Source organism: Podarcis muralis, chromosome 6 (assembly GCF_964188315.1).
Source record: "Podarcis muralis chromosome 6, rPodMur119.hap1.1, whole genome shotgun sequence".
Taxonomy (NCBI): domain Eukaryota; kingdom Metazoa; phylum Chordata; class Lepidosauria; order Squamata; family Lacertidae; genus Podarcis; species Podarcis muralis.
The window spans coordinates 54,286,676-54,300,628 of NC_135660.1; the positions used below are offsets into that span (position 1 = coordinate 54,286,676).

The 13,953-nt window shown below is 43.7% G+C and overlaps 1 protein-coding gene across 15 annotated transcripts in view; it reads left to right on the plus strand.

The window, feature by feature from the left end:
* The window catches only part of TACC2 (transforming acidic coiled-coil containing protein 2), a 162,246-nt gene that overhangs the window by 17,179 nt on the left and 131,114 nt on the right, over positions 1–13,953 (plus strand). For 8 of the 15 annotated variants that reach the window (XM_077930309.1, XM_077930301.1, XM_077930304.1 and 5 more), the window contains exons 2-4: positions 1,640–1,718; positions 9,448–9,659; positions 13,206–13,331. In XM_077930309.1, coding sequence (XP_077786435.1) covers positions 1,686–1,718; positions 9,448–9,659; positions 13,206–13,331 — 371 coding nt within the window. In that variant the 5' untranslated portion in view covers positions 1,640–1,685. Of the gene's footprint in view, positions 1–1,639; positions 1,719–7,305; positions 7,468–8,411; positions 8,485–9,447; positions 9,660–13,205; positions 13,332–13,953 lie in introns of those variants that run through there. The other 7 variants (XM_077930305.1, XM_077930314.1, XM_077930312.1 and 4 more) reach the window with 3 other exon arrangements.

The following is a 13,953-nucleotide window of genomic DNA, read 5'->3' on the forward strand; positions in this document are numbered from 1 at the left end:
ATGCTCATACCATATGGGTATTGAATTTCATCATGCTAATGCTTTTTACGCGTCCTGGTTAGAATAACAGTGTTACAGCACAATCCTGTGCTTGTCTACTCAGAAGTGCACGTCTTACTCCCAATAAAGTCATATATTAACAAAGCAACAACCACCACCATCAGCGGACCAGGCAGTGCGTGTGTGATTATGTACATAAGCAAAGCAACACAAGGGTTTTGTTCTGATGTAATCTCTGGGTAACTCAGTGTTTGCTTGTGTCACTTTGCTAAAATTAGGACTCAGAATGATGCATAAATGATTCGTGTAAGAATCTGGTCGAGTTCTGCATGAATGACAAATACAAGTTAGCAAATCAGATGTGTAAATGCAAAACTAGAGGAAAGGGGGGTAGTATTATCAATAGGGAGCACATACTTTTATCAACATTTGTGAAGCTGCTACTTCAATGCTGGGGAAACCCTATGTGGCACAAGAGCATCGTATGTGGAGACTAGAGACCACAGTCTTCATTTGTCCTGGCTCAAAGTGCCACCTGAAACAGGCCACTTCACTATGCTGCAATGACAGGGCTGACCCTGTGGGGGGAATGAGTAAACTAAGGTTCCAAATATCTGATTTGTCACAAGGCTTTCCATACTTAATCTAGCCTTGTCATTAAAACTGTCTTTGCTTGTGCCAGACAATAAGTGTTGGAAATGTAAAGAAACTGAAGGAACATTCTTTCACCTTTGGTGGACGTGCCCAAAGGTTAAGGTCTTCTGGGAAATGATCTATAATGAACTAAAAAAGGTATTTAAATATACCTTCCTTAAGAAACCAGAGGCATTCCTTTTGGGCATTGTCGGCCAAATGGTGTCAAAGAAGGATAGAACTTTCTTTATGTATGCGACAACAGCAGCAAGAATACTTATTGCAAAGTATTGGAAGACATAAGATTTGCCCACTCTGGAAGAATGGCAGATGCAACTGATAGACTACATGGAATTGGCAGAAATGACTGGCAGAATCCGAGACCTGGGAGAAGAGACAGTGGAAGAGGACTGGAAGAAATTCAAGGATTATCTGCAAAAGTATTGTAAATTGTATGAATGTTAGAATGATGCAGGATAGAAAGATAACTTGGCATTAGTAACCTAGTGGAAAGAAGTATGAAAAGAACTGAATTATAAGAACAAAGACGAAATTTGATCAATATTATGGCAAGTCTAAATATTTAAATATTTGATAACAAAGGGTAAAATTGGAGATATAATATTTGAAAGGTACAAACAAGTATTGCTGAACATGATTTTGTAAATGGGAACGCAGGAAAGGGAGATGTGAGGGAGTCTGAAAGGAAGGTTATGGAAATTTGGTTTTTGAAATTTAACTATGTTGTATTTCTTTTGTTTGTGTATACTTTTTTATTTTGGTGATGGTGTTTTATGTGATTGGTGTTGTATTGCTTAAAATATTCAATAAACATTTTATAAAATAAATAAATAAATAAAACTGTCTTTGCAGAGCACACTGCAAGCCTTGGCAATAATTTTTACTGGGAACAGCTCAGGGAGGTATCATGACTGCGGGGTCAGGGGGCTTGTCTTCTTGAAAGTTATTTCCCCACAGTATTTACACAGATGTTCATTTCTTGCAGCTGGCTTTCTTAATGTAGCGAGTGACTTCGAGACCTTCTTATCAAAATGGGCAATGAAAACAGCAGTCCGGAAAATCAGGTGAGTGGGATGGTACTTTCAAGAGAACTAACCAGAGCTTCTTAGGAATGTTACTCAATGTTATTCAAAGCTCAAACTTTGAATTAGTAGGAATCATATTAGACATTGGGTTAAGACAGTGTGCTGTTCATGCCTTTCAAGTTCTCCTCCTCATTATTATTATTATTATTATTATTATTATTATTATTAGGGAGGAGGATATTGATATTTGCAGGAGAAGTTTTCTAGAGAGCAATCTGAGATTTACACCAGCAAGGAGCCTGAGTCAGGAAGGCCAGCTATAGCAAAGCAATCCATCAATTGGATTAGATGTGATCTGAAGAAGTGTGCATGCACACGAAAGCTCATACCAATAACATACTTAGTTGGTCTCTAAGGTGCTACTGGAAGAAAAATTTTTATTTTGTTTCGTTTATGGCAGACCAACACAGCTACCTACTTGCAATTGAGATTAGGTGTTGATTTGGGCAGGCTGCTCTCAAATAGACTGGGCTGTATCATGCACAGAGACAGAAGAGCTAAGAAGCCAGGAGGACTGGCACTGAAGGCTAGACAAAGAACAAACAAGGGCTTGAAGAGATATGGCAGAGAATGGGAATGGGAATGCACTGGTACCTTCAGAATGGGTGACAAAATGTAGAACAATGCTTAGAAGCAACAGGTAAGTAGCACTAGTAATACAAAAAGTTCTTGCCAAGGTGAACTGTGGCCTGTTCCACAGAGGAGGACCTTTCCTCCAGGTCTGACATTTGTGATTGGACAGACATTCATTCATGCACTTGACACTAATTGCAAACTTATTTATGAATCCACTGTAAGTGATTTTACACCATCTCTGCACATACTCATCTCTCCATCCAACCATTTCTCTATTCAGCCAAGCAAGTGCACAACATTATCACATTTTTAGGACACATTCCTGCAAAGGAAAAACACTTGAGAAGGATGTAGATCAGGGCTGGTAAGATGTGTGTCCTGGGGAAGGGTGAATGTCCTACGGAGAGTCCCAAGGGCCAGCCAGAGAGACCTGGAAAACCAAATTCAGACCACAGAGCTCCGACCTTTGCTGTAGCAGTTGCACTGACTGCAGCCCCATTTGATCAACAAGGTGGTTTTGCCCAACCAAGCCATTCCCATCTGTCCTACACCTGATGGTAAAAATGTGGCTGGTCTAAAGGGGTTTTCAAGAAACATCAGTAATCTGATGGGTATCACCTGCAAAGCCCTGTACACTGTCTTTTCCAAGCATCAACAATCATAGCTCTTATGTGGGAACCGCTCAAGCCCTGGCAATCAGCTGGCTGTAAGGCTTACATAGTGCAATGCACAGAGCTCCGAAGGCCTGGCTATCATCTGCTTAGATACTGCAAGAGAGGTGATGCAGTTAAAGGAAAGGAAAGCATGCGTATGGTGGCAAAGTGTTTCCTCTGCATCTCCCACTGCATAGCAGTGAGCTCCCTCTGGAAGGGTGGAGAAGAAACTAAATTCTTGCATGTGAATTAGAACACAGCAATGAGTTTATTACTGGAAGTCAGTGCTGTTACATAAGCCACTTTTCTTTTGCAACAATAGCTGACTGTGGCGGTAACAGAGGAGCCTGCAATGCTGTGCCAGTGCCCTGCCCCTCTGTGTTTTCTGGAACCCAAATTTCCAAGGGATTGCGGATGTCAACAAATGGAGAAAATGGCAAAGTTCTCTTGGATTTACATGCATTTCCCTTGCAAGGCTGTTTACACAGAGTGCTGGAATTTTCTGAAGGGATGAAATGTTGGAAGGCAGGAAGGGAGGGAAACAAAGAGGAAGGTCAAGGAAATAATGGACCTTGGACTGTGTAAACATTCTGGCTCTGATAACTGGAGGTTTTTCTTACATCTTAGGTTTCTGTGACTGTAGAACAAGGATGGGGAACAGCCCTCCCCCCGGCAGATGCAGCCCCCACCTCCCCAGTCTCCTCTATTTGGCCCTTGGGACTCTCCTGAGGCCACCTCCTCTCCCTCTAGGCCACACTCCTCACCTGCCTTTCTCCACACACTCTTTGAGTATTTTTGCCAGGGTAAAATGTGTCCTTGAACTTTGATTTGCCTCTTGCTTGCCTTGATGGAGGATAGGGAGGGCTGTGTGAATGTGTGGTATGCATAGAACCTGTCCTACTGTCAAGAGCGAGCTGGCAGTAAATCACACTGTGCAAGTTGGAGTTAACTCTTTATTAGCAAAAGCACAATCTGCACAGACTTGGCAGAGTGTCAGGTCTAATGAGCACAGCATCTCATCCCTGCTGAGACTGAAGGTTCTTGCCTCCCCAAAGCTGTCTAAGTCTCTTCCTCTCCAGGGTTTCTCCCAAGCAATCTGAGACTGTATCTGCATGCAGCCAATGTCTTCTCTGCCCTGTTCATGCTTCTTCTGGTTCTGGGAGACGGGAGCAGGAGCGAAGCTTGTCACAGCAGGCAGGGGAGACACCTGTGCCTCTTCACCAGCCAGACTCATCTTTGCCTCATGACCTTTCTTCCCCAGCTTTAGCTTCTGCCTCTGATTCCAAACTTCTCTCTGCCACAGACTCCCCCTGCTCACTAAGCCCTGTTACCTCCCCAGTGTCCGACACCTCCACCTCCCAGTCTTCTCCCTCCTCTCCCTGTGACCACTCACCATCGTCCCACCACCACTCCCTGGGCTTTGAGCCTTCTTCCCTTGGGGGTTCCCCAGCTGGTTCCTCCCACCATTTCTCTGCATCCAATCAGTCCATGACACCTACAGTGGTACCTTGGATCTCGAACTTAATCTGTTCTGGGAGTCCGTTCGACTTCCAAAACTCTTTGAAAAAAAGGCACAGCTTCCGATTGGCTGCAGGAGCTTCCTGCACTCAAGTGGAAGCTGCGTTGGACGTTCAGCTTCAGAAAAACGTTCACAAACAGGAACACTTACTTCTGGGTTTGCAGCGTTCGGGAGCCGATTTATTCGGGAGCCAAACCGTTTAAGTACCAAGGTACCACTGTACTGTACAAAGGTACACATACAAAGGTACACTCACCTTTGCCTCTGACCCTGCCCATCACCCCCAGAAGGCTGCTCGGAAGCAAATGTGGCCTTTGGGCTGAAAATGTTTCCCTACTCCTGCTTTAGAAGAAATCAGTTACATATTTCTCACCTGCAGAGAACTATCTGAGATTTGTAGCATACTGGCACAGTAATACTTTTAGATCTAAAACTACCCACCTGTGTCCTTGTTCCTATGTCCTGTAGTGTTCATTTTAGATTTACTACTAACAAACAGATATTGGCAGAAGAGGTTTGTTCCATAAATCTCCCCTACTCTCTTCCAAGCAGAAAACCTACCCATTTACCCTGTGTCTCCTGTGGGGAGGTGGAGGGGATGAATACAAATTGTCCTAATGTTATAAAAGGTGGTTGCTGCATTTGTCCCAACTTCAGCAAAGTATCAGCTATGAAGCAATGTACAGGACTGGGACCTTTACGCTTGCTGAGCAGCAGGTCAAGTTGTCACAGCCTGTGCTGCACCTGTTTGGAGGATAAACAGTGTAAAGTTCTTTGAAGAATCTATTACAACACGAAAAGGTCATGAACACAAATGTTTGGGGAAGCTACTGCCTCTGGGATTATCCCTGAAGTTCTGCAGTGTTGAGAACTGTGTATTTCGAAGTTACAATGTATTTATTTTTAAAAATCTAATGGGGCATATTTGATTTCATGTAAATGGCTTAGTTCTTGGGTTTCCTTACCACCACACTGTGAGACTCTTGTTTGCTCAGTATAAAACCTGTCTCCTCTGCCAAAGACTGGAGAGCATGAGACAGATGGGCTGGGGCTCAACAGTATCATGCAAAAGTCCCAGTTTCAGTCCTAGAAAACCCTGGAAATTTGCTGTTGTTGTCAGTGCAGACAATACTGAGCTAGATGGACCAGTGGTCTGTATAAGGCAATGGTCAGTATAAGGCAACTGCCTATGTATCTAGATCCTTTGGGCTTTATTTTGTACAAGTGTGTCATTCAAGTAAATTATAGAATCCTAGTTGCTTTGCAATCCATGGTTAACTAAAATATTAAAATAGATTTTTGTACCATTTTCATAGAAACTATGCATGTGCTTAACATAAATAGGCAGAAGTGTTAACATATCAACATCAGACCAACAGCCCATCTGGTTCTACATTATGTTTCTGCAATGGCTAAAGAGATGCCTATGGAAACAAACAGAGCATGAACTTCTGCCATTTGTGCTCCAAAGTAATATTGCCTCCAATACTGGAGATAGCCATCCTGGATAATAGCCTAATAATAATTAATAATAATAATAATAATAATAATAATAATAATAATAATAATAAAATTATTTGTACCCCACCCATCTGGCTGGGTTTCACCAGCCACTCTGGGCGGCTTCCAACTGAATATTAAAAACAACACAGCATCAGACATTAAAAACATCGCTAAACAGGGCTGCCTTCGGTTGTCTTTTAAAAGTAAAATAGTTGTTTATTGCCTTGACAGCTGCTGGGAGGGCAGTCGCCACTGACTAGTAGTATTATCCTTCCATAAATTTGCCTAAACTTTTAAAGCTGCCCAAGTTGGGGGTCATTATTGCATCCTGTGGTAGTGAACGTCATCACTGAACTATGCACTGGATGGGAAAAGACTTCCTTTTGCCCATATTGAATCTCCCAGTATTTGACCCCTAAGTGCTAGAATTATAAAAGAGGGAGAAAGGGCTCCTCCCTTTCTCTCTCTAGACCATGGTGGTGGCAAGCACAACCACCCTACCTTACATCTCCATTGCTTTAGGCAATTTTCTCCCAGTCCAGTTTTGATACAGGAAGTGACCAGAGCTGAGAGACAATTGCTCAAAGTGATGGAGCACAGAAGGGGGGGGGGGCGCGACGTGAATGGGTCAGTTTTGCTTCTCTCTTCTCCTGCCCATGCTACTATATGGATCAGAGCAGATACCTAGATAAACTACATGTGGTTAACCCCACTTGCCTAGTTTGCCCCTAAGAAACCGATTCTGTGTGCATGTGGCAGTAGGGCACACTGAACAGAAAGGATCTTCTGAATAAGCATGCTTGGGATCACATTGCACATGACTTACTGCTTAGAAGGGGCAACGGTACAGAATTTTCCATCAAGGTCAAGTCCAATTCTTATACATGCCTATTCAAAAGTAAGCCCTGCTGAGTTCTGTGGGATTTACTCTCAGGTAAGTGTGTGCAGGATTGCAGCCCAAACACGTGGACTACAGTAATAAACTCAAACTCTGCAATCCAGGAGTCTGTTTCTAGTCTGTTTCCTTGGCTGCTGCAAACAAGGACAATTAAATCATTTTTTAAAAAAAATTCCAGACTGTTACGTACACACTTATTTTTCCTTTCCTAGCCTGCTAAGTTGCACATGTGCGTAATATTTGGCCGAATGGCTGTGTGGCCTGCTCTGGGCAGCCTTTAAGAGCTAGCATGTGTTCATCCTCCCTTCCTCGGCTCCTTTGGCAATTGTTCCTGAAATCTGATTCCTGATGCCATGGGGATGACCTTTGGTCCACTTCCCAGCGTTCACCTGCAGTCAGATAGGTCCCTCCTAAGCTCCTTATGGAGGAAGTGGCTGCTTCAGAGCCAGTCTACTGATGAGTGTAACAGACAAAGGTTTAAGGTCTCGTAAGCTTGTGCCAAGCGGGTTTCTCTGCGTATGTGCGTGTGCGCGCACAGACTTCAGAAAAGTGCAATGGGAGATGTGATGACAATAAAAGGTAAGAAGAACAGCTTTATTGTCTGCCTTGCTAAGATTTATTCCAGCACTTCGTCTCCCTGTAAACACAGAGTTATTAGGAATGGAAACTTCGCGTAACTCCTCGAAGCTGACTTTCAGCCAGAACTGTGGCATGTTGCAACAACTGCCTTAAAAGGCTGCACATTTAATGAGGAAAGTACCACAGGAAGAAGACTCTCTCTGTGTGTGCACACCTAGGAACTAGATTCACTTGAGCCAATTAAGAAAGTTTATTAACATTCCCACCCACCCTCCAGGCTTCCTAAGTAGTTCAAAACCTGATTTGTTTGCTTTTAAAAGAGATGCATAATTAAGTGCTTGATGACGAACGGAGAAGCTTCAGCCTGTTTGGAATGTTTGAAACCCAATATTGCAGCAGTGCGCTGTTAACACTGTTGCTAAGGCTTTAAAACTAGGTTCAGAAACTTAGCCTTTGGAGGAACTTGCAGGGGCGAAGTCTTACGTAATATGAATATAATGCCCAATTTGAACAGCATCTGCTACAGTCCACAAGTAGATTTTTATTGACGTGCTTCTCACTCTTTGGCTCTGAGAGTCTTTTTATATAGCAGATGAGAATATCTCATTTCATTAGCTCTTGATCAGCTGAGGCCAGGGTAAAATTAATACTTTGGCTAGTTGGAGTTGCTTGTGTTTACTTTATCTTTGTACTCTAAAAAAAACTAAACAGAAGACACTCTCATCATTCTTGCACCAAAAAGGAGAGGCTATAATCTAAAGGGGGAAATAGAACACTGTGTCAAGTTGTTGTTGTTCTTCTTTTATGACACAAGATCATACACGTTTCTTATTACCACACTATAAATAAGAAAGGGCTTTTAAATCATGCTGATAATTGATGTTGAAGAAAGCACTCACTGTAACTGGGATTGAAAACCTGTGGCTCTCCAGATATTGTTGGACTCCAACTCCCATCAACCCCAGTCAGCAAAGCCAGTGCTCAAGGATGACTGGAGCTGTCATCTCACAACATCTGGTGGGTGATCTCTGCCTTGTGGAATAGCCTTGTTCCTAGCAAACCCAGAAAGTCACTCTTCGGAGACTGCCTGCCTATGATCTTCTTTTTAGTAGAGTGTTGTAATTTACCATTATTTTTAATTAAACCAGGAAAAGAAGAGAATTGTGTATCTAACAGTTTCCAGAGAGGCAGTCTTACAGCAAATAAAGCAGAGAATCTTGTGGTAACTTATAGACTAACAAATGTACCCTTCTAAATGCAAATGTATTACATATATGTTAGTTTTTAAGGTGCCATAAGGCTCTTTCAGAGGGTATTCAACATGTTATCATGTACCTGGCAAAAAGTCATCTGTACCTGTGTTCAGAGTCTACACATAATGATTTTTAAAAAGTTCCATGTGCAGCTGTTCCCTGAGAAAAGAGACATTCTCCTCACATGTTGATATGTCCTTGCATGCTCTCCATACAGCTTTAGCTTTGTGCATTTTCCTTAAGTACCATGCGCAGATGTACCTACTGCCTGACACTCTCAAGATACCTTCTGCCTTCACTTTATTTTGAGTGTGTGTAAAATTGCAGTGTTGTGTTTTGCCTCTTTATTGTGGGGTGTTTCTTTTTAAGTTCTATTTTGCTCTCTCCCTCTGTTAGGAATAGTGATACATTTGCTGACCACAAGGAAATTTGCTGGGCTGGAAAAAGAGATAAGGATACCCTCTAGGGGCCAGCTCAGAGCATCATACGTAGCTTAAGAACAGTTCTTCAATTTTCCCCTGCTACAGTTTATTTTTCTTCATGCATTTTTATAGCTCAACTGTTTCCCATTAGTCAGAGGGAAATTAGGAGGGGGAAATGCTGATAGTACATTTACGTATTATTATTATTTTTAAAGCAACTTTGCATTAAAACTGCCTTAAGTATTAATTCTAAAATATCTGCTTGCTCTTTAAGTGAACATCCATCTCTCTCATCTACCTTCTAGGATATTCCTCCAGTTCCTGTTCCTGTGCCAGTTCCAGTTCCAGAACCAGTTCAGCCACCCAGCAATGAGAGAGCAGTAAAAAAGAAAAGGCAGAGGAAAAAGAACAGAGACAGATACGTTGAACAAGTCACCTTGGATACCTCGCCTTTAGATGCTGATGTTCCGTTACCACTGCCAGATAGTGCGACTTCCTTAATTGCAGCAGATACAAGGTAGGCAAAGGGTGCTTTTTTACTGTACTGTATTTGGCTTGTGACAGAATGCAACTGATGAAGTAGGCTGTTGCCCAAGATAACTTTCACTCCAGCAACCCAGTTAGCATTGCAAACTAAAAGTCACTTACCGTAATTTTCGCTCCAAAACACGCACTTTTTTGCTCCTAGAAAGTAAGGGAAAATGCCTGTGCGTGTTAAGGAGCGAATGCACTCGACTGGATCCATGGCTGCCGTCAGTCAATCAAAGTGGGAGCCGCTTGCAGGGCTTTGCACTGCTCTAGCTTTGCTTGCTTTACAGCCAGGAGGAGGGGGAGGAGCCGAGGAGAGAGGGAGGGAAGGAGAGCCATGGCAGCAAAGCGGGCAGCAGCCGCTTACACGCGAGGAGGGACAGACGGGAGCCATAGGGAGCCGGAAAAGCGCCGCGTAGCCAGCAACAGCTGCTGCAGCCTCAGCTAGCAACGCTCTCTAAACGGAGCAATGAGGCTGCAGAGGGACGGCAGGGCACAGGAGGGCTCTGAGCCATGAGCGCAGTGAAAACCAGTAAAAAAGTTTTTAAAAAGGCTGCTGGGGACAGGAGGGCACGGGATGAGGGAGAGAGGGAAATTACGATTCTCCCAGCGTCTCAGCTGATCCGCTGAGCAGGACTTGGGTTGCAGGGGATTCGCCATTAGCTGCGTAAAGCAGCAAAGAGGGAGAGAAGGAGCAAAGTGGGAGAGGAAAGGAGCTGCTTACACTGCTGTAAGTGGCTGCTGTCTGGTTGGCTCCTTTAAAGCAACAGTGCTCTTTCCCTCCCCCCTCCCCTCTCAGTTCGCCGAAAAGCTCCTTTTCCACACACCCCACTCGAGCTCCTTCTCCCCTTAAATCCCTCTCCTGCATCATTAGCCACATCCTTCTCCACCCACCCCACGCGTGTTCCTTCTCCCCTTAAATCCCTCTCCTGCATCATTAGCCACATCCTTCTCCACCCACCCCACGCGTGTTCCTTCTCCCCTTAAATCCCTCTCCTGCATCATTAGCCACATCCTTCTCCACACACCCCACGCGTGTTCCTTCTCCCCTTAAATCCCTCTCCTGCATCATTAGCCACATCCTTCTCCACCCACCCCACGCGTGTTCCTTCTCCCCTTTAACCGCTCGCCTGCATCATTAGCCACATCCTTCTCTACACACCCCACGCGTGTTCCTTCTCCCCTTAAATCCCTCTCCTGCATCATTAGCCACATCCTTCTCCACCCACCCCACGCGTGTTCCTTCTCCCCTTAAATCCCTCTCCTGCATCATTAGCCACATCCTTCTCCACCCACCCCACGCGTGTTCCTTCTCCCCTTAAATCCCTCTCCTGCATCATTAGCCACATCCTTCTCCACACACCCCACGCGTGTTCCTTCTCCCCTTAAATCCCTCTCCTGCATCATTAGCCACATCCTTCTCCACCCACCCCACGCGTGTTCCTTCTCCCCTTTAACCGCTCGCCTGCATCATTAGCCACATCCTTCTCTACACACCCCACGCGTGTTCCTTCTCCCCTTAAATCCCTCTCCTGCATCATTAGCCACATCCTTCTCCACCCACCCCACGCGTGTTCCTTCTCCCCTTTAACCGCTCGCCTGCATCATTAGCCACATCCTTCTCCACACACCCCATGCGTGTTCCTTCTCCCCTTAAATCCCTCTCCTGCATCATTAGCCACATCCTTCTCCACCCACCCCACGCGTGTTCCTTCTCCCCTTTAACCGCTCGCCTGCATCATTAGCCACATCCTTCTCTACACACCCCATGCGTGTTCCTTCTCCCCTTAAATCCCTCTCCTGCATCATTAGCCACATCCTTCTCTACACACCCCACGCGTGTTCCTTCTCCCCTTAAATCCCTCTCCTGCATCATTAGCCACATCCTTCTCCACCCACCCCACGCGTGTTCCTTCTCCCCTTTAACCGCTTGCCTGCATCATTAGCCACATCCTTCTCTACACACCCCACGCATGCTCCTTGTCCCTTGAATGCTTTTCCTTCCCTCCCTACTTAAAACGTGGTTACAAAGCACGGATCCACATGGATCCTCAGGATTTTTGCACTGGGTCACCCCAGGTTCACCATCAGATCACATAAAATGTCCATGGCTACAGCCTGCACCAAAAAAATCACGCACCCACTGTTTCATGGGGCTGCAATGGCGCAAAAACGTGGTTACAAAGCATGGATCCACATGGATCCACAGGATTTTTGCATTGGGCTACCCCAAACTCACCGTCAGATCACGTTTGTGGCCACAGCATGAACCACAAAAATCATACATCCACTGTTTTGTTTAGAATATTTTTTTCTTGCTTTCCTCCTCTAAAAACTACGTGCGTGTTATGGTCAGGTGCGTGTTATAGAGCGAAAAATACGGTAATACTCCACTAACCACCTTCTGACATTGTCAGCTAGCATACTTACAAGGCAGATATTTACCATACTATTTTTAATGCATGATTACGTTGAAGTGGGAATTTGGATCCACTTTAGTGATGGAGAGTATAGAACCAGGAGGTGGTTCTTGTGGGTGATTTTTATTATTTGCATTTCCCACAGGCGGCATACAACATCATTAAAGTACAGTCATCACAAGCAGTAATTAAAACCTCTAAAAGCAGCATACAGAAAAGCAGAAATGTAGCTTAACACAAGCAACTATACTAACATTGCCAAATCCCTTTCCTGTTCCGAAAGTCTGGGTGAACAAAGTATGTATTTAACTCTTGCATGAAAATCATCAAGGTGGGGTACGAGGATATGATGGCCTTGACTATGAGGCTGCCCGATTGGCAGTGAGTGAAGCTTGCATATTCTGCAATACATAACTTGCTTGCTGCATTCTTTGATTGGCATTCTTTCAGGTAGGAGGCTTGAGAAGGAAAGTGGAAGACTAACAGTGTCAAGCAATGTTTTACTGCCAACTTGATGCTGCATTATGTGGATGCATTTAGTAGCCATAGAGGGATCCAATCAAGACTGGGACCATGGTACATGGGAAGGGTCTCTTAACCCTTTGCTCCCTCCAAAATTAAATCTTCTCTTTTCCCTTGGAGGGAAGCATGGCAGCTTATCCCCTTGAGGAAATAATTGTTTGGGAATGCTTTTTTAGAAGGGATCTCTAGAAGGGGAATTGTTAAGTACTTCCCTACATGCTGTAGTCCTGTTCTCTCACAAACGCACACCTTCAGCTGTTACTTTAAAAGTAAAAATAAGATAATTTTTAAAAAATATGCATGTGATGCAACGTCTGGCTTGGTCCTTAGGGCACCCACTCACTCCTGCAAGGAGCTGTTGTCAGTGAAGTATTGTAAAAGTAAATTTGAACTGGGTAGCGCATTTGTTAGTCTTGCTAGAGTTAACTTCAGAAATATAATTGTGTTGATACATGCATGTGTAAGGACTCAATGAGGAATTCCTGAGTGCAATCTGCGGCATGCTGGTCTGATTTTCTAATTTTAAGGTTGCCTTCTGAAAAATGTATGAGTGCGTGTGTGTGTTTCTCTTTTCCCAACCCTTTTTCTGACAGAGGGAGTGGCCCTTTAGTGTCTGACTGGAAGGAAAGGGAGCCCTACCAATCGCTTCTCCCAAACCTTCTTTTTGCTGGGCTTGATGTAAATGAAGACTTAAGGCCCCAGACCCCAGTCATCAGCAGGTACAAAATATGCCTTGTGAACAACTACCAAGTGTGGGGCTCTTAGAGCTAGCATGAGGAAACACGCTTGTTTGTTCCATCTATACGTGGAGTCTTGCATTAATTGCCTGCTTGCAACCCCTAAGAAAGCACAGCCGTCGGTAAATAAGGTTATTCTGGCTTTCCAAAACATCACATTATAGAGTTTCAGGCTGCTTATGGGATTTGTATTCTGAATGCCAGAGCATGGCTTGGGTTCTGCTTGTTTCTATAACCCTGGCTGTTTTAAATCCTTGATTATATTTCATATCGCTAATTTTGGAGCAATAAAGGCAAAAGACATTGGTAAACAAATACAGAGACTTCAACTTGAGATTCCAGCTTCCTTTTTTTTAAAAAAAAAATATTTATTAAAAGTTTAAAATTACAGAAAGAAGTAAAAAAAAGGAAAAAAGGTAAACAATACAAATCAAAACATTACAATACATATATAAAAAAACCAAAAGGCACAATACATCAAAAACAAAAACAAAAACAATTAAAAACACATCCAATGTTTCTATATCTTTATCTTTCATTAACTTGTTTCGTCGACCTCCTCACACCTCCCTTTTTTGTATTCTAGTTATTAATTATTTCAGCA